This window comes from Gobius niger (assembly GCF_951799975.1).
Source record: "Gobius niger genome assembly, chromosome: 4".
NCBI classification, from domain to species: Eukaryota; Metazoa; Chordata; class Actinopteri; order Gobiiformes; family Gobiidae; genus Gobius; species Gobius niger.
Window position 1 is genome coordinate 458,194 of NC_136855.1, and position 20,000 is coordinate 478,193.

Consider the following 20,000-nt stretch of genomic DNA (forward strand, 5'->3'; position numbering starts at 1 on the left):
AATAACAGAGTCATGTGACCACATTAAAGCTTTAATAACAGAGTCATGTGACCACATTCAAGCTTTAATAACAGAGTCATGTGACCACATTAAAGCTTTAATAACAGAGTCATGTGACCACATTCAAGCTTTAATAACAGAGTCATGTGACCACATTAAAGCTTTAATAACAGAGTCATGTGACCACATTAAAGCTTTAATAACAGAGTCATGTGACCACATTAAAGCTTTAATAACAGAGTCATGTGACCACATTAAAGCTTTAATAACAGAGTCATGTGACCACATTAAAGCTTTAATAACAGAGTCATGTGACCACATTAAAGCTTTAATAACAGAGTCATGTGACCACATTAAAGCTTTAATAACAGAGTCATGTGACCACATTAAAGCTTTAATAACAGAGTCATGTGACCACATTAAAGCTTTAATAACAGAGTCATGTGACCACAGTAAAGCTTTAATAACAGAGTCATGTGACCACATTAAAGCTTTAATAACAGAGTCATGTGACCACATTAAAGCTTTAATAACAGAGTCATGTGACCACATTAAAGCTTTAATAACAGAGTCATGTGACCACATTAAAGCTTTAATAACAGAGTCATGTGACCACATTAAAGCTTTAATAACAGAGTCATGTGACCACATTAAAGCTTTAATAACAGAGTCATGTGACCACATTAAAGCTTTAATAACAGATGTCATGTGACCACATTAAAGCTTTAATAACAGAGTCATGTGACCACATTAAAGCTTTAATAACAGAGTCATGTGACCACATTAAAGCTTTAATAACAGAGTCATGTGACCACATTAAAGCTTTAATAACAGATGTCATGTGACCACATTAAAGCTTTAATAACAGAGTCATGTGACCACATTAAAGCTTTAATAACAGAGTCATGTGACCACATTAAAGCTTTAATAACAGAGTCATGTGACCACATTAAAGCTTTAATAACAGAGTCATGTGACCACATTAAAGCTTTAATAACAGAGTCATGTGACCACATTCAAGCTTTAATAACAGAGTCATGTGACCACATTAAAGCTTTAATAACAGATGTTCATGTGACCACATTAAAGCTTTAATAACAGAGTCATGTGACCACATTAAAGCTTTAATAACAGAGTCATGTGACCACATTAAAGCTTTAATAACAGAGTCATGTGACCACATTAAAGCTTTAATAACAGAGTCATGTGACCACATTAAAGCTTTAATAACAGAGTCATGTGACCACATTAAAGCTTTAATAACAGATGTCATGTGACCACATTAAAGCTTTAATAACAGATGTCATGTGACCACATTAAAGCTTTAATAACAGAGTCATGTGACCACATTAAAGCTTTAATAACAGAGTCATGTGACCACATTAAAGCTTTAATAACAGAGTCATGTGACCACATTAAAGCTTTAATAACAGAGTCATGTGACCACATTAAAGCTTTAATAACAGAGTCATGTGACCACATTAAAGCTTTAATAACAGAGTCATGTGACCACATTAAAGCTTTAATAACAGAGTCATGTGACCACATTAAAGCTTTAATAACAGAGTCATGTGACCACATTAAAGCTTTAATAACAGAGTCATGTGACCACATTAAAGCTTTAATAACAGAGTCATGTGACCACATTAAAGCTTTAATAACAGAGTCATGTGACCACATTAAAGCTTTAATAACAGTCATGTGACCACATTAAAGCTTTAATAACAGAGTCATGTGACCACATTAAAGCTTTAATAACAGAGTCATGTGACCACATTCAAGCTTTAATAACAGAGTCATGTGACCACATTCAAGCTTTAATAACAGAGTCATGTGACCACATTAAAGCTTTAATAACAGAGTCATGTGACCACATTAAAGCTTTAATAACAGAGTCATGTGACCACATTAAAGCTTTCATAACAGAGTCATGTGACCACATTAAAGCTTTAAAAACAGAGTCATGTGACCACATTAAAGCTTTAATAACAGAGTCATGTGACCACATTAAAGCTTTAATAACAGTCATGTGACCACATTAAAGCTTTCATAACAGTCATGTGACCACATTAAAGCTTTAATAACAGAGTCATGTGACCACATTAAAGCTTTAATAACAGAGTCATGTGACCACATTAAAGCTTTCATAACAGTCATGTGACCACATTAAAGCTTTAATAACAGAGTCATGTGACCACATTAAAGCTTTAATAACAGAGTCATGTGACCACATTAAAGCTTTAATAACAGAGTCATGTGACCACATTCAAGCTTTAATAACAGAGTCATGTGACCACATTAAAGCTTTAATAACAGATGTCATGTGACCACATTAAAGCTTTAATAACAGATGTTCATGAAGGTGTGATGAGGGACTCACATGATGAAGACGTCCTTCTTACACACAGTCCACAAATACATTCTAGAACAACTCTGTGAGATCTTCACGTAAACCATTCTGAATCAGCTCATCAAGTCCAGGTCACTTCCTGTTTCTCTTTATACTTCAGGGCGTGGACAGAACAGCTGACCCAACAGTAGAGAGCAGGGGACCAGCTTCATGTCCTGTAGATGAGACTAAAACCAAAGGTCTGGTTATTTGCTTCCACCAGAGTCCTCACAGTCAGGATGTTGTACTCTGAACAGCCAGGTGGTGGCGACTGTGAGCTTGGACCTGTCACACACTGAGCTGAGAGCCTCACTGTGGCTGTGCCTCTGCTGACCATGTTCATGTTTCAGTGAGTCCGGGATGTCCTGCTGTCTGCTCTTGCTTTGGAGACCTGACTCTGAAGAGCAGCAGTAGCTTTAATCAATTGTAAACTGGTCGAGATGATTGAGGATCCTCTGCTCTGTCCTGCTGCCTCATGTGATGAACACACTTCCATCTCCAAAGATGCAGGTCTGTGTGAGATCTGTTTCTGTGTCGCACTCGCTGAATCACCCTGACCTTCAACTTGGACTAAATGTCACGCTTGTGTCACAAACGGAACTATGTTCTACTGATCTGCAGCAGGACCACATCCAACCTGCTGATCTGCAGCAGGACCACATCAAACCTGCTGATCTGCAGCAGGACCACATCCAACCTGCTGATCTGCAGCAGGACCACATCAAACCTGCTGATCTGCAGCAGGACCACATCCAACCTGCTGATCTGCAGCAGGACCACATCCAACCTGCTGATCTGCAGCAGGACCACATCAAACCTGCTGATCTGCAGCAGGACCACATCAAACCTGCTGATCTGCAGCAGGACCACATCAAACCTGCTGATCTGCAGCAGGACCACATCAAACCTGCTGATCTGCAGCAGGACCACATCCAACCTGCTGATCTGCAGCAGGACCACATCAAACCTGCTGATCTGCAGCAGGACCACATCAAACCTGCCCTTCCACAAACAGCAGCAGATAAAGAACTGGAAGAAAACCTGGGATTAAAGATGAAGCTCCTGGTTGGTCCTCATCAAATATAAATACATCACATCAAAGAATGACATCACGTCAGGAACAGGAGAACCGTGAGGAAGAGGCTGATGCTTGTTTGTTCAAATCAAATCAAATCAAATCAAATTTATTTATATAGCACATTTAAAACAACTGCTGTTGACCAAAGTGCTTCACAAAAGGTCTACAGTACAGAGAAAAACACAACAACATATAAATATAATAATAAGAAACAAAACACAATATACAAAACAGCAAAGCACTAACAGCTTAGATTTGGCCTGGTCTGTGCTAGACAGTGTTAAAAGCTTTTGCATAAAAATGTGTTTTAAGCAACGATTTAAACTGGTCCAGTGTCTGAGCAGCTCTGATGTGGAGAGGCAGGTCTGATGTGGAGAGGCAGGTCTGATGTGGAGAGGCAGGTTGTTCCACAGAGAAAGCCCTGTCCCCTTTGGTCACATACTTGGAGCGAGGAACCTCTAAAAGCAGCAGATCAGCAGATCTCAGAGCCCGAGCACCAGAAGCTCAGACAGACACAGAGGAGCAGCGCCGTGGAGACATTTAAAGACAACAACCTTATCCTATAACACACACATGTAGAGCAGCTAACACAGGGGGGATGTGCTGCCTCTTTCTGGTCCCTGTAAGGAGACGAGCAGCTGCGTTTAGCGCCCCCTGGAGGCGACGGATTGAACGCTGACCAAGACCAGTGTACACAGAATTACAATAATCAAGTCGCGACGTTGTAAAAGCATGAATGTCTTTCTCAAAGTCACAGGCAGGTGGATAGTTTTTACCTTGCTTAGAGTTTTAAGATGGAAAAAGCTTGATTTGACATGATTTATATGTTTCTCAAATTTAAACTCATTGTCTACAAACACACTCAGATTCCTTGCAAAAGGGTGAAAGAAGGAAGCGAGAGGGCCAATGGCAAGGCAAGGCAAGTTTATTTGTATGGCACATTTCATGTACATGACAACTCAATGTGCCTCACAGTAACACCAAACATAGTAAAAATAGAATACAAAGCATTAAAAACACAATAAAAGCATTAAAAACACAATGAAAGCATTAAAAACACAATGAAAGTCAAGAAAAGAAATCATTAGTTGCAATTTCATAAAATATATATATATTTTTTTAAAGTTTCAATCTCCACAGGCTGCAGTAAAAGGTGTCCTTTCAGCCTGGACTTAAACATGCTCAGGGTTGAGGCCTGTCTCCGATCCTCATTGAGGCTGTTCCAGACTTTTGCTGCATAAACCAGAAACGCAGCCTGACCATGTTTAGTCCTGACTCTGGGAACCACCAGGAGGCCCCTCCCTGACGATCTCAGGGCCCGAGGTGGTTCATACGGCTGTAACATGTCAGAGATGGACTTTGGTGCTTGACACCAAAGTAATGGCGCTGTCACAAGTGTCGAGAACGTTAGAAGAATTTCCAAATATTACAATTTCTGTCTTATCTTTGTTTAGACTTTAAAAGTTGGCCTCCATCCATGTCTTAACTTCTTGAATGCAATCCAACAAAGGATTCAATGATCCCTCAGAGCTAGACTTAAGTGGCATATATATCTGCAGATCATCAGCATAAACATGATAACTAACTTTGTGTTTCTCTAAAATCAGACCAAGGGGTAGAAGATACAGAGAGAATAACAAAGGGCCTAAAATGGACCCTTGAGGCACTCCACAATGAATAGGTGACACAGAAGAGAAGCATGAGCCAACATTAACTGAAAAACTTCTATCTTTTAAATATGAATCAAACCATTTCAGAACAGTGCCTGTGAGTCCCACAGACAGCTCAAGGCGTGATAACAGAATGCCATGATCCACTGTGTCAAATCTATCCATCTATTGAGCATGTTTTATGTGCGTGTCTTCCTGCTGTTTCCTATTGAGCATGTTTTATGTGCGTGTCTTCCTGCTGTTTCTGAAGCTATTGAGCATGTTTTATGTCTGGATTCTTCCTGCTGTTTCCTATTGTGCATGTTTTATGTCTGGATTCTTCCTGCTGTTTCCTATTGAGCATGTTTTATGTGCGTGTCTTCCTGCGGTTTCCTATTGTGCATGTTTTATGTCTGGATTCTTCCTGCTGTTTCCTATTGTGCATGTTTTATGTGCGTGTCTTCCTGCTGTTTCTGGAGCTATTGTGCATGTTTTATGTGCGTGTCTTCCTGCTGTTTCTGGAGCTATTGAGCATGTTTTATGTGCGTGTCTTCCTGCTGTTTCCAGAGCTATTGAGCATGTTTTATGTGCGTGTCTTCCTGCTGTTTCTGGAGCTATTGAGCATGTTTTATGTGCATGTCTTCCTGCTGTTTCCTATTGAGCATGTTTTATGTGCGTGTCTTCCTGCTGTTTCTGGAGCTATTGAGCATGTTTTATGTGCATGTCTTCCTGCTGTTTCCTATTGAGCATGTTTTATGTGCGTGTCTTCCTGCTGTTTCCTATTGAGCATGTTTTATGTGCGTGTCTTCCTGCTGTTTCCTATTGTGCATGTTTTATGTGCGTGTCTTCCTGCTGTTTCTGGAGCTATTGAGCATGTTTTATGTGCATGTCTTCCTGCTGTTTCCTATTGAGCATGTTTTATGTGCGTGTCTTCCTGCTGTTTCCTATTGTGCATGTTTTATGTGTGTGTCTTCCTGCTGTTTCTGGAGCTATTGTGCATGTTTTATGTGCGTGTCTTTCTGCTGTTTCCGGAGCTATTGAGCATGTTTTATGTGAGTTTCTTCCTGCTGTTTCCTATTGAGCATGTTTTATGTGTGTGTCTTCCTGTTGTTTCCTATTGAGCATGTTTTATGTGCGTGTCTTCCTGTTGTTTCCGGAGCTATTGAGCATGTTTTATGTGCGTGTCTTCCTGCTGTTTCCTATTGAGCATGTTTTATGTGCGTGTCTTCCTGCTGTTTCCGGAGCTATTGAGCATGTTTTATGTGTGTGTCTTCCTGTTGTTTCCGGAGCTATTGAGCATGTTTTATGTGCGTGTCTTCCTGCTGTTTCCTATTGAGCATGTTTTATGTGTGTGTCTTCCTGCTGTTTCCTATTGAGCATGTTTTATGTGCGTGTCTTCCTGCTGTTTCCTATTGAGCATGTTTTATGTGCGTGTCTTCCTGCTGTTTCCTATTGAGCATGTTTTATGTGCGTGTCTTCCTGCTGTTTCCTATTGTGCATGTTTTATGTGCGTGTCTTCCTGTTGTTTCCTATTGAGCATGTTTTATGTGCGTGTCTTCCTGTTGTTTCCTATTGAGCATGTTTTATGTCTGGATTCTTCCTGCTGTTTCCTATTGAGCATGTTTTATGTGCGTGTCTTCCTGCTGTTTCCTATTGAGCATGTTTTATGTGCGTGTCTTCCTGCTGTTTCCTATTGAGCATGTTTTATGTGCGTGTCTTCCTGCTGTTTCCTATTGTGCATGTTTTATGTGCGTGTCTTCCTGCTGTTTCCTATTGAGCATGTTTTATGTGCGTGTCTTCCTGCTGTTTCCTATTGTGCATGTTTTATGTCTGGATTCTTCCTGTTGTTTCCTATTGTGCATGTTTTATGTGCGTGTCTTCCTGCTGTTTCCTATTGAGCATGTTTTATGTGCGTGTCTTTCTGCTGTTTCCGGAGCTATTGAGCATGTTTTATGTGCGTGTCTTTCTGCTGTTTCCTATTGTGCATGTTTTATGTGCGTGTCTTTCTGCTGTTTCCTATTGTGCATGTTTTATGTGCGTGTCTTTCTGCTGTTTCCTATTGAGCATGTTTTATGTGCGTGTCTTCCTGCTGTTTCCTATTGTGCATGTTTTATGTCTGGATTCTTCCTGTTGTTTCCTATTGAGCATGTTTTATGTGCGTGTCTTTCTGCTGTTTCCGGAGCTATTGAGCATGTTTTATGTGCGTGTCTTTCTGCTGTTTCCTATTGTGCATGTTTTATGTGCGTGTCTTTCTGCTGTTTCCTATTGTGCATGTTTTATGTGAGTTTCTTCCTGCTGTTTCCGGAGCTATTGAGCATGTTTTATGTGCGTGTCTTCCTGCTGTTTCCTATTGAGCATGTTTTATGTGCGTGTCTTCCTGCTGTTTCCTATTGTGCATGTTTTATGTCTGGATTCTTCCTGTTGTTTCCTATTGAGCATGTTTTATGTGCGTGTCTTTCTGCTGTTTCCGGAGCTATTGAGCATGTTTTATGTCTGGATTCTTCCTGCTGTTTCCTATTGAGCATGTTTTATGTCTGGATTCTTCCTGCTGTTTCCTATTGTGCATGTTTTATGTCTGTATTCTTCCTGCTGTTTCCTATTGTGCATGTTTTATGTGCGTGTCTTCCTGCTGTTTCCGGAGCTATTGAGCATGTTTTATGTGCGTGTCTTCCTGCTGTTTCCTATTGAGCATGTTTTATGTCTGGATTCTTCCTGCTGTTTCCTATTGAGCATGTTTTAGCCCTGGATGGCGGCTGCAGTCGGGCCGTTCTCCATGAAGCCGTTTGCTTTGCCGCTGTAGCTCTGCTCGTCCCCTCCAGGGGGCAGCAGACAGGTCTCCACCAGGGCCTTGCAGACCAGGTAGGGGTCGCAGTCGGAGGACGGGCGGCGGTCCTCCAGGTAGCCCCGCCCCTCGCTGTGCACGTGTCCCGGGACGCGCACGCTGCCGCGGCGTGACGCCGTGCCCCAGGAGAAGTGGCTGTAGGCGGAGTTCAGCCCCACGGCGTTCAGACGCAGCTGGTTGTTTCCTCCGTACACCGCCATGTGCTCGTCATGGCGCCCGGACAGACGCTGGATGGCGGCGTGGATGTGTCTGTGAGAAAAACATCAGCATCAGGACGACCAGAGCGTCTGGAGAAGCAGGTCCAAACCCGGACTCACGTGAGGCCGCCCGGGCTCCTCATGTCCTCCGTGCTGAAGTTCATGTGTCCTCCTGAGGCCCAGCGCGGGTGCTCGATGGGTTTGGGGTGGAACGAGGGCACGACTCCGAAGTCCTCGCAGACTCTGTAGAGGAGGTACCGCGCGGTCCAGACGTGGTCCCCCAGCTCCAAGCCTCCACACGGGCCCACCTGGAACTCCCACTGCACAGAGAGAGGAACCTTTGCTCTGGGGCCTCACCCACTGGGTCCAGTTTCCTCCTGAGTCTGACTCTAAACTGTACAAACAAAACTCTCTCTTTAGGAGGATTATTCTTTAAACTGGCGTTGTGTGCATGTGTTGTTATTATGGGATGGACCGTCATTAAGCCAAAGCCATTACATTAGACTGGCCATAGTAACATGTATGGTCCAAGATGGCGGCCACACGCCACTGACAACATGTCTGTGGTTTCTATGGTCTCACCTGAGTGGGTGTGGTTGGAGTGGGTGTGGTCTTGCTTATGTGGGTGTGTCCTCACAGACCTCTAAGTGGGTGTGGCCTCACCTGGGCGGGGATGACCTCGCCGGCGGTCCCGCTGATCTTGACGCCCGCGTACAGACAGGCCTTGTAGTGACTGAGGCTCACGTCTCGACCCCAGACTTTGTCCAGCCCGACCTTCGCCGACACTCCTGAGGAGGACAGTGAAAACTGTCACTTTAATGTGAGACTCCTGAGGAGGACAGCGAAAACTGTCACTTTAATGTGAGACTCCTGAGGAGGACAGTGAAAACTGTCACTTTAATGTGAGACTCCTGAGGAGGACAGTGGAAACTGTCACTTTAATGTGAGACTCCTGAGGAGGACAGTGGAAACTGTCACTTTAATGTGAGACTCCTGAGGAGGACAGTGAAAACTGTCACTTTAATGTGAGACTCCTGAGGAGGACAGTGGAAACTGTCACTTTAATGTGAGACTCCTGAGGAGGACAGTGGAAACTGTCACTTTAATGTGAGACTCCTGAGGAGGACAGTGGAAACTGTCACTTTAATGTGAGACTCCTGAGGAGGACAGTGAAAACTGTCACTTTAATGTGAGACTCCTGAGGAGGACAGTGGAAACTGTCACTTTAATGTGAGACTCCTGAGGAGGACAGTGGAAACTGTCACTTTAATGTGAGACTCCTGAGGAGGACAGTGGAAACTGTCACTTTAATGTGAGACTCCTGCAGATACTGACATCAATAAAGAAAATCTGGCTCTACCTACATGTTATTACTCTGGTGATGTGCCATTCATCTTTGTGAATAAACATCAAAACTACGCTATAGTCTCCATGTGAATAATAGCTCCTACCTGCAGGGGGCGCTAACGCGCCTAAAATCTTTTTTATTTCACAAGCAGCAACTACTACTTCCATGGCCACTGTCCACAGGCTCCTGACAGGGGGCGCTAACGCACTATAATTGTGTATAATGTGAGGTTTATGTGTCTGTCCCATTAGAATAACATGGGGGGCCCTGGTCGTCCCCTTGGCAACACCGTGCAAAATACGATATGACTCCCATTGGCTTTTTGGATCGGGACGCCATCAACTCTTTATGTACCGAATTTCATCCATTTCCGAGAAACTAATTTGTCGACCCATAATGCATTTCTTCTTCTGCACCTGGAGGGGGCGCTATCGTGCTCAATGTCACTTTTTCAAATGTGTTGTGTCCAGGGGTGAAAGGTCAATAAAATGTATATTTCCATTTTTAATCGGAGTTTGTTTGTGCGAATGCGAGCGATTTGTAGTTTGCAATAAATCACAACATTCTTCGTAAAGAAACAAAGTGTAAAACAGAGCAAAAAGATTTGGGGAACTTTTGATTTATTATTATTATTATTATTGACCTTTATAACTTTTGATGCCCCACATCTGTAGATGAGCTGGAGCCATTTTGAGCTCATTCGGTGAAACGCCCTAGGAGGAGTTCGTAAAAATGCGATGTCAGCGGAAATGCTGACTTCCGGTTTGTCAGGGGGCGTGGCCACAATTACATGTTTTGTTTGTCGTCACATGACGAATGGCTGCACCGAATCACCGTATATATATAATATATAAATATATATAAATATATATATATATATATATATATAAATATATATATATAAAAAAAAAAACTAACTCTTCCTCACCCTCCGCGGGCGGTCTCTCTTTTTCCTCCTGCTCGGGTCCTCTACCGTCGGCCTGGGAGCTTGAGGGTTCTGCGCAGTATCTTTGCTGTTCCTAGAACTGCACTTTTCTGGACCGAGATGTCTGATGTATTTCCTGGGATCTGCTGGAGCCGCTCCTCCAGTTTGGGGGTCACTGCCCCGAGTGCCCCAACGACCACGGGCACCACTGATGCTTCACCCTCCAGGTTTTCTCCAGCTCCAGCTCTTCTCTGAGCCCCTGGTGTTTCTCTAGTTTCTCCTGTTCCTTTTTCCTGATGTTGAAGTCGCTTGGTATTGCTATATATATATATATATATATATATATATATATATATATATATATATATATATATATATATATATATATATATATATATATATTGCAAACTCGATGAGGTTGTGGAAAACCACCCTTGAAGCCAATGGCAAGCCACTTGCACAAGTCTCCATCAAATGTGGCATATTCCAAGGAGACGGCCTGTCCCCACTGCTGTTCTGCATAGGTCTGAACCCCCTCAGCCAAATAATCAACAAGACTGGCTATGGATACCGACTCAGGAACGGGGCCACCATCAGTCACCTCCTCTACATGGATGACATCAAGCTGTACGCTAAGAATGAGCGAGACATCGACTCACTGATCCATACCACCCGGATATACAGTGCAGACATTGGGATGTCATTCGGACTAGAGAAGTGTGGTCGGATGGTGACTAAGAGAGGGAAGGTAGTCCACACAGAAGGGGTCTCACTCCCAGAAGGAACAATAGCAGACATTGAGGACAGTTACAAGTACCTCGGAATCCCACAAGCAAATGGCAACCTCGAAGAGGTGACAAGGAAAGCGGCTACGGCCAAATACCTCCAACGAGTAAGGCAGGTCCTAAGAAGCAGCTCAATGGCAAGAACAAGTCCCGGGCAATAAACAGCTACGCCCTACCAGTAATCAGATGCCCTGCAGGAATAATAAGCTGCCAAAGGATGAGATACAGACCACAGATGTTAAGACGCGAAAGCTCCTAACCATGCACGGAGGGTTCCACCCCAAATCCAGCACCCTGAGACTGTACGCTCGCCGTAAGGAAGGAGGCCGAGGACTAGTGAGTGTGAGAGCCACTATCCAGGATGAAACATCCAAGATCCATAAGTACATCAAGGACAAGGCTCCGACAGATGACGTGCTCAGTGAATGTCTCAGACAATGGGGAACAGAAGATGAGGTGCTGGAGGTCCCGTCATGGGAGGACAAGCCCCTACACGGCATGTACCACCGAAACATAACTGAAGTGGCTGATATACAGAAATCCTACCAATGGCTAGACAGAGCCGGACTAAAGGACAGCACAGAGGCACTCATCATGGCTGCACAGGAGCAGGCCTTGAGCACCAGAGCAATAGAGGCCCAGATCTACCACACCAGACAAGACCCCAGGTGTAGACTGTGCAAAGAGGCCAATGAGACAATCCAGCACATAACTGCAGGTGTAAGATGCTGCAGGGAAAGCTTACATGGAGCGCCATAACCAAGTGGCTGGTATAGTGTACAGGAACATCTGTGCAGAGTATGGGCTGGAAACCCCAAGGTCAAAGTGGGAAACACCTCCAAAGGTGGTCGAGAATGACCGAGCCAAGATCCTGTGGGACTTCCAGATACAGACGGACAAAATGGTAATTGGGAACCAACCGGACATTGTGGTGGTGGACAAAGAGCAGAGGAAAGCCATTGTGGTCGACATAGCAATACCAAGCGATTTCAACATCAGGAAAAAGGAACATGAGAAACTAGAGAAATACCAGGGGCTCAGAGAAGAGCTGGAGAAAACCTGGAGGGTGAAGGCATCAGTGGTGCCCGTGGTCGTTGGGGCACTCGGGGCAGTGACCCCCAAACTGGAGGAGTGGCTCCAGCAGATCCCAGGAAATACATCAGACATCTCGGTCCAGAAAAGTGCAGTTCTAGGAACAGCAAAGATACTGCGCAGAACCCTCAAGCTCCCAGGCCGACGGTAGAGGACCCGAGCAGGAGGAAAAAAGAGACCGCCCGCGGAGGGTGAGGAAGAGTTTTTTTTTTTTTTTTTTTATATATATATATATATATTCATATAAAACACACATTTAAATGAACTTTTCACCAAACCTGAATTCCTGCTCAAAGAGCGTCGACAACATAATGTACATTTTTGGAAAGCTCTCACTGACCCGCACACAGCGGTGGGGCTCGTATGACATGACCATATACTGTATATACATATACATATACTGTATATACATATACTGTATATACATATACTGTATATACATATACATATACTGTATATACATATACTGTATATACATATACATATACTGCATAAGTATAAAGGGCCCCCACCAGAGGGCACTGTTTTACACGGTGAGTTTACGTCTGACAGGTGGACAGCGCTGTGGTACATGCTAACGTAATGAGGCATTTTCTGAATTAAAAACATTTCATTTTTCACTAAACCTCAATGAATATGAATGCTAATGCTAGCAAAAGCATGCTAATGTTAGCATGCTTTTGCTAGCACAACATTTGTGATGATTGTACTGAATCTTTGAGTCAACCTTGAGCCTTAAACTACCAGCTGAGGTGCAGCTGAGCCGGGGCCACAGAGCTCCAACTCCACGGCAACAGCTCGAGACCACCAGGAGAAAGAGAGCGAGACCTGACCAAGAGACCCGACCATCCCTTTGAGATCCAGGACCACGGCAACAGCTCGAGACCACCAGGAGAAAGAGAGCGAGACACGACCAAGAGACCCGACCATCCCTTTGAGATCCAGGACCACGGCAACAGCTCGAGACCACCAGGAGAAAGAGAGCGAGACACGACCAAGAGACCCGACCATCCCTTTGAGATCCAGGACCACGGCAACAGCTCGAGACCACCAGGAGAAAGAGAGCGAGACCTGACCAAGAGACCCGACCATCCCTTTGAGATCCAGGACCACGGCTTTGAGCTCGAGACCACCAGGAGAAAGAGAGCGAGACCCGACCAAGAGACCCGACCATCCCTTTGAGATCCAGGACCACATCTTAGTGGAGAACCGTTCCTTCACGTGTCGTCCCCCACAGGGCTGACTCACACCCATCAAACGCACCTTAGCTGGAGGCTCAGCAGACCAGCAGTGTCCCGGGACATACCGAGCTTGGGGGTGAAGTCTGCGCTCCATCCAAAGGGCCGTCCGTCCAGACCCATCAGCACGAACTCCTGCTCGAACCCGAACCACGGCTTCTGCTCCGTCACCGCCTCCATGACCTCCACGCACTCCGCCCTCCGGTGACCCGCTGCACACAGAGCATTTACCTCCAGGGCTGTGTTCTCCTGGAGTGTCTTGCCCAAGGACACATGAACAGCCCCCAGTGTGTGTGTTAGGACAGGTTCATTTTGGATCTACGTTTGTTCTTTAAACAGCTTCAAAGCAGAATAAACAATGACTCAAACTGTCAGCTTCATTTGTACACGAGTGAGACACGCACACGTGTGTTCTTAGGAAGGTTTTCAGCATTTACTACATTTGAAAACATTCCTCTGTAAGAACCTCCTAAGAACCGTCAGGAGGACTCGGATCACACTAAGTGAGACTGAAACCAGGAAAACTGTGTCTCCGTCCCATAGATGTGTGGTCTCCAGGGGTTCAGATCCCACCTTGAGGACCGGACTCACTGCATCACCATGGGAAACCGTCACAGACCAAATAGCACTGACCTGTGGGGTTCCCCAGGGGTCGATTCTGGGGCCCCTCTTAGCACTGACCTGTGGGGTTCCCCAGGGGTCTGGGGCCCCTCTTGTTAAATGTGTTCATGCTTCCACTGAGTCGCAGACGATCCTCAGATCTGTCGCTGACAGTGGGTCATTGTTTTATTGTGCTTGCCTTGTGTAGAAATAAGTTTGAGTCTCCGGCAGACGGAGACTGTCGGGAGGTGACCTGGTACAGGAGGTGACCTGGTACAGGAGGTGACCTGGTACAGGAGGTGACCTGGTACAGGAGGTGACCTGGTACAGGAGGTGTCCTGGTACAGGAGGTGTGGGGGGGGCTCACATGTGGGGATGTGACCTGGTACAGGATGTGACCTGGTACAGGAGGTGTGGGGGGGGCTCACATGTGGGGAGGTGACCTGGTACAGGAGGTGTGGGGGGGGACTCACATGTGGGGAGGTGACCTGGTACAGGAGGTGTGGGGGGACTCACGTGCCGGGGTCCCGTTCAGCTCCAGGGCGTGGCACAGCACCAGTTTGTTGGGGTCCAGAGTGAACGGGTCCCGGAACATCCGCACCGGCACCAGCGTGATCTCCTCATTCCTGCCAGTCGGGCTGTGGGTGGCGTTCCACCGCGGGACGTCTGCAACGAGGACACGGGAACACGGTCACACCGGAGGACGGTCATACGGGAGCACAGGGACATGTGAACACGGGAGGACGGGGACACGGGAGGACGGGGACACGGGGACACAGGGACACGGGATGACAGGGACACGGGGACATGGTCACACTGGAGGACGGTCACGCGGGAGCATGGGGACATGTGAACACGGGAGCATGGAGACACGGGAGGACGGGGACACAGGGACACGGGGAATAACAACATGTACTCATGAAGGCGAGTCTCATCTGGGACACAACATGAAGACAATGTGTGGTCAGGAGCCTGTCCCCCTGCAGCTCCTGTGCCCCATGTGCAGCTCGTTTCCTTTAACATCTTAGTTTTCATGTTAGGGAATAAAAAAGACAAAAGTGACCCGTACACAGGGCCACAGCCAGGATTAAAAAACAGTGAGGTCCGGATAATTCTTTAAAGCGGGGGCTCTGGGCGTCCTCCCCCAGGAAGATTCAGATGTCATTTCCTGTATTCAAAACTGTCTTTTTGTTGCCCCGTTTGGGCCCAGGAGCCTGAGTGAATGTGTGAGTGAGTGGACGGTGGTCGGACATAACCTGGCTGACGTCATGCTACTGTGTGCGCCTGAATCATGTGGAACTGCACAGCAGCCTGGGGACCAGGGCCCACATTTTCGCATGGATTTGGGAACCAATCACAGAACGAGGAGGGACGGCAAGATGATGACGAGCTCTTCGATATACGGAAGCTTGTAGTTTATTTACAGATTAAAAAAAGTTTATTTACGGATCCAACATGACAGCAGCAGACGCGATGGTATTTTTCGATCGAGCTTTAGGCCGAGTTCTAAATAGTTTAGCTCGAAAGTTTACAGCGGGTACGTCACACGTGATCTCATACGATGATACGATTGGCTGTGGCCTCGTGCAGACGCACTATGGACGATCGTAAACCACACCTCTCCTACCAGAACATTGGAGTCCCCAGACTAAATATGACATGTGATTTTAGTCTGGGGTTAGCCAGGCTAGGTCGGACATGCAGATGGTGCAGACTGACCTCACAGACCTCAGTCTGCCCGTGGGTGTAGGTGTGCATGGGGACCATGGGGACATGTCCCCATCAATATTTCAGGACGGCCAAGTCTCCACCAACTTCATTCACATTGTGCGATCGGTCACTCTTTATTTTACAGCACCCTTGATACATTGTACTAACTAAATGTAGTACAATGCAATGTGCTCCGTAAGAATGCGAAGTAACTTAGATACACAATGGAGTAATATGTACTTGTATTTTGGAGGAACATAATGTATTAAGACATAACTCTAACCTTAAGCCCTAACCTGAGGGTCTCATGTCCTGTTACATAACGGACCTACAAAGTACTAATACAAGTTATTCCATGATGTATCAAACCCATAGGTTCAGGTCATTACACAGTGTTATAGAGCACATTACATTGTACTAAATTAACGTAGGTACAATGTATCATGGTACTGTAAAATAAAGTGATATTGTGCTGCTGTGATATTGTATCTTTCACAAAGACTTGACTCAGATGTGGCACTAAAGTGTCCCCACCCATAGCACCACCAAACCTCCACCCTTGAGTCGACCCGAGGGCAGCGGGTGCAACCGTGCATGAGTCACGTACCCCCCACTTTGACATGATGAATATCACAACATAAAATATCAGTTTAACATCTACTTCATCCATTATTACTGTGAAGCAGGTTTTACAAACAGTGTTGCCTGAGTGAGAGGCAAGAAGAATGTCTTCTCCTAAATAAACACTAACATATTAAATGAAAATGTCCGTTTTGTTTTGAAAACAAGGCTGTGGGTGAGAATGTGTAAAGCTGAGGGTTTTGCTTTGGCTCAGTCTGAACATCACACTCTGTGCTCTGGCCCCGCCCCCTCTGCGTCGCCCTCTCTGACCCCGCCCCCTCTGCGTCGCCCTCTCTGGCCCCGCCCCCTCTGGTCGCCCTCACTGTCAAACCACTGGAGCTACAAAGGTGAATGCGCTGGTTTAAGCTCATTAAAGCAAAGATCATTTACACGCAGGACATTCTTTGATGAGACAGAAACAAAGTGAGCAGCAGAGGAGGAGGCGATGATGAGGCGCAGACTCTCCTCCTCTCGCTCCTCAGATCAGAATGAGGAAAACTCCTGTTAGAAATGAAGTCACCGTCAGTCTGAGGCACTGGCTCCTCCCTCTTTATGACAGAGCAAAGAAACTGCATCTGGATCAAACTTTGGGCGGGTTCATAAAGGCGCTGCTGTTGTAGTGAGGCTGACACACAGCCACGCCTCCGCCTCAGCCGCGCCTCCGCGGAGTTTTACGCACCCTCCTCCAGTATTTTTGGGGGGACCACGAGGCGACACCAGGCCAGCTCAGAGACATAGTCCCACCAGCGTGTCCTGGGCCTTCCACGAGGCCTCCTCCCAATAGCACATGCCTGGAACACCTCCTGAAGGAGGTTTTGGGTGGGGTTTGGGTCGTTCCGTACAGGTCGTACGTGCTCGGTTAAAGGGGGTGAAGGAGTTAAACTGGTTTTGTCAGATGTCTCTGTAAATGAATGAATGACGGCTCTTTGAGACTTCATTTACAGCTCCCTCCAGGTGGTTTTGGCGTCTGCTTTCAGCCGCCCCCTCTCCTCAAACCTGTCGGACACTCGCCCGACTGGAGGCCGTGGGTTTGGTCAGGAGCATCAGAGTCCTGTTTCTGAGGCTAAAATGAGACTAAAATGGAAACTGTGGCTAAAAGCTGCAGATGTTTGGGTCGACTCCTGAACACTAAAAGCTGCAGATGTTTGTGTCGACTCCTGAAAACTAAAAGCTGCAGATGTTTGGGTCGACTCCTGAAAGAGCTGCAGATGTTTGGGTCGACTCCTGAAAACTAAAAGCTGCAGATGTTTGGGTCGACTCCTGAAAGCTAAAAGCTGCAGATGTTTGTGTCGACTCCTGAAAGCTAAAAGCTGCAGATGTTTGGGTCGACTCCTGAAAGCTAAAAGCTGCAGATGTTTGTGTCGACTCCTGAAAACTAAAAGCTGCAGATGTTTGTGTCGACTCCTGAAAGCTAAAAGCTGCAGATGTTTGGGTCGACTCCTGAAAGCTAAAAGCTGCAGATGTTTGTGTCGACTCCTGAAAGCTAAAAGCTGCAGATGTTTGGGTCGACTCCTGAAAGCTAAAAGCTGCAGATGTTTGGGTCGACTCCTGAAAGCTAAAAGCTGCAGATGTTTGTGTCGACTCCTGAAAGCTAAAAGCTGCAGATGTTTGGGTCGACTCCTGAAAGCTAAAAGCTGCAGATGTTTGGGTGGACTCCTGAAAACTAAAAGCTGCAGATGTTTGTGTCGACTCCTGAAAGCTAAAAGCTGCAGATGTTTGGGTGGACTCCTGAAAACTAAAAGCTGCAGATGTTTGTGTCGACTCCTGAAAGCTAAAAGCTGCAGATGTTTGGGTGGACTCCTGAAAACTAAAAGCTGCAGATGTTTGAGTCGACTCCTGAAAGCTAAAAGCTGCAGATGTTTGGGTCGACTCCTGAAAACTAAAAGCTGCAGATGTTTGGGTGGACTCCTGAAAACTAAAAGCTGCAGATGTTTGTGTCGACTCCTGAAAGCTAAAAGCTGCAGATGTTTGGGTCGACTCCTGAAAACTAAAAGCTGCAGATGTTTGAGTCGACTCCTGAAAACTAAAAGCTGCAGATGTTTGTGTCGACTCCTGAAAACTAAAAGCTGCAGATGTTTGTGTCGACTCCTGAAAGCTAAAAGCTGCAGATGTTTGGGTCGACTCCTGAAAACTAAAAGCTGCAGATGTTTGAGTCGACTCCTGAAAACTAAAAGCTGCAGATGTTTGTGTCGACTCCTGAAAACTAAAAGCTGCAGATGTTTGGGTCGACTCCTGAAAACTAAAAGCTGCAGATGTTTGGGTCAATTCCTGAAAACTAAAAGCTGCAGATGTTTGGGTCGACTCCTGAAAACTAAAAGCTGCAGATGTTTGGGTCGACTCCTGAACACTAAAAGCTGCAGATGTTTGGGTCGACTCCTGAACACTAAAAGCTGCAGATGTTTGGGTGGACTCCTGAAAGAGCTGCAGATGTTTGGGTGGACTCCTGAAAGAGCTGCAGATGTTTGGGAGTAAAGAGTGGAACCCGTGCTCACCGTCCAGGCTCTGCGGCTCCGAGTCCAGGGTGCGGGTCTTGGCTTTGGGGAGCTTCCCACAGGAGCTGATCCAGATGTAGGTGACCTGGCAGCGCGGCGCCGTGGGCAGGGCCAGGAAGGGCATCCGGGCCAATCTGTGCAGGCACAAGGTGTCCGGCAGGAAGGACATGTCCACCACCCTGAGGGTCAGACGCCAGGACACAAGATCAGCCGCTCACACAGGAACGTGAGAGAAACGCAGGTCAGGAGGTTCAGAAACAGAAGAGTCAGGCTCAGCGCGGCTTTACCCAAAGAGAAACAACAAGACGAAAGCCACACATGAGGCGACGAAGGAACAATCACCAAAGGACAAGAAAAAAGTGGCGACAACGAGAGGAAAAATCTGTGATGAGTTTTGTAGTTTTAGCTTTCAAATGAGGCGGGAAACTCTTGGATTTGGGTAAAGCTGAAGTGGAATCTGCAAACGTTTATCATGAAGCAGGTGATGAAATGAAACGAATCAAAGAGTTCTGTGGACACGAACCTGAGGCTGCCGTCTGAGACCTGTGACTGAAGCTCCGTCTGTCAGACTGAGCGTCACCTGCACAGGTGTCAGAGAGGGGGCGGGGCTACAGCAGAACCTGCCCAACCACACGCGCCGTTTACCCCTGAGGGCGGAGTCAGTCTGGGACAGTGAGAGGACAATATTCTTCAGTATATCTGTCCAAGCGACTAAAACATGTACAACAATTCTGACTAGTTAGTCCCCCCTGCCCTCCTCCCTCCATCTGGCCATCCAGGGTCACACGGCCTCATCAGGGAACAAGACTGTTTGAAAACTAGAAATGCAATGGCTGCGCCATTGCGATTGACTGCGGAATTGCGGGAAGCGAATGCAGAAATTGCATAAACTGTTCAAATTGCATAAATTGCTTTATTTGCATCAACTGGTAAATTGCATAACATGTCATGTTGCATAAACTGTATTCACCTTATTCCGCCACGCCCACTTTTGCCACTTGTTGCGTTGTCTCGGCTCCTCGACGTCCAGACAC

At 46.1% G+C, this 20,000-nt stretch overlaps 1 protein-coding gene across 1 annotated transcript in view; it reads right to left on the reverse strand.

Annotated features, from left to right (window-relative positions):
- Nucleotides 1-7,852: 7,852 nt before the first annotated feature.
- LOC306962374 (glutamine synthetase-like) overlaps nt 7,853-20,000 on the reverse strand; it is a gene marked incomplete at both ends in the record, with an annotated part of 12,174 nt that continues 26 nt past the window's right edge. Inside the window, 9 exons of the mRNA XM_079555494.1 lie at nt 7,853-8,207; nt 8,276-8,475; nt 8,819-8,943; nt 13,612-13,755; nt 14,438-14,542; nt 14,660-14,809; nt 14,857-15,078; nt 18,967-19,145; nt 19,962-20,000. The exon at nt 19,962-20,000 is cut by the window's right edge and continues 26 nt beyond it. Of these exons, the coding sequence (XP_079411620.1) occupies nt 7,853-8,207; nt 8,276-8,475; nt 8,819-8,943; nt 13,612-13,755; nt 14,438-14,542; nt 14,660-14,809; nt 14,857-15,078; nt 18,967-19,145; nt 19,962-20,000 (1,519 nt within the window). The remainder of the gene's footprint in view (nt 8,208-8,275; nt 8,476-8,818; nt 8,944-13,611; nt 13,756-14,437; nt 14,543-14,659; nt 14,810-14,856; nt 15,079-18,966; nt 19,146-19,961) is intronic.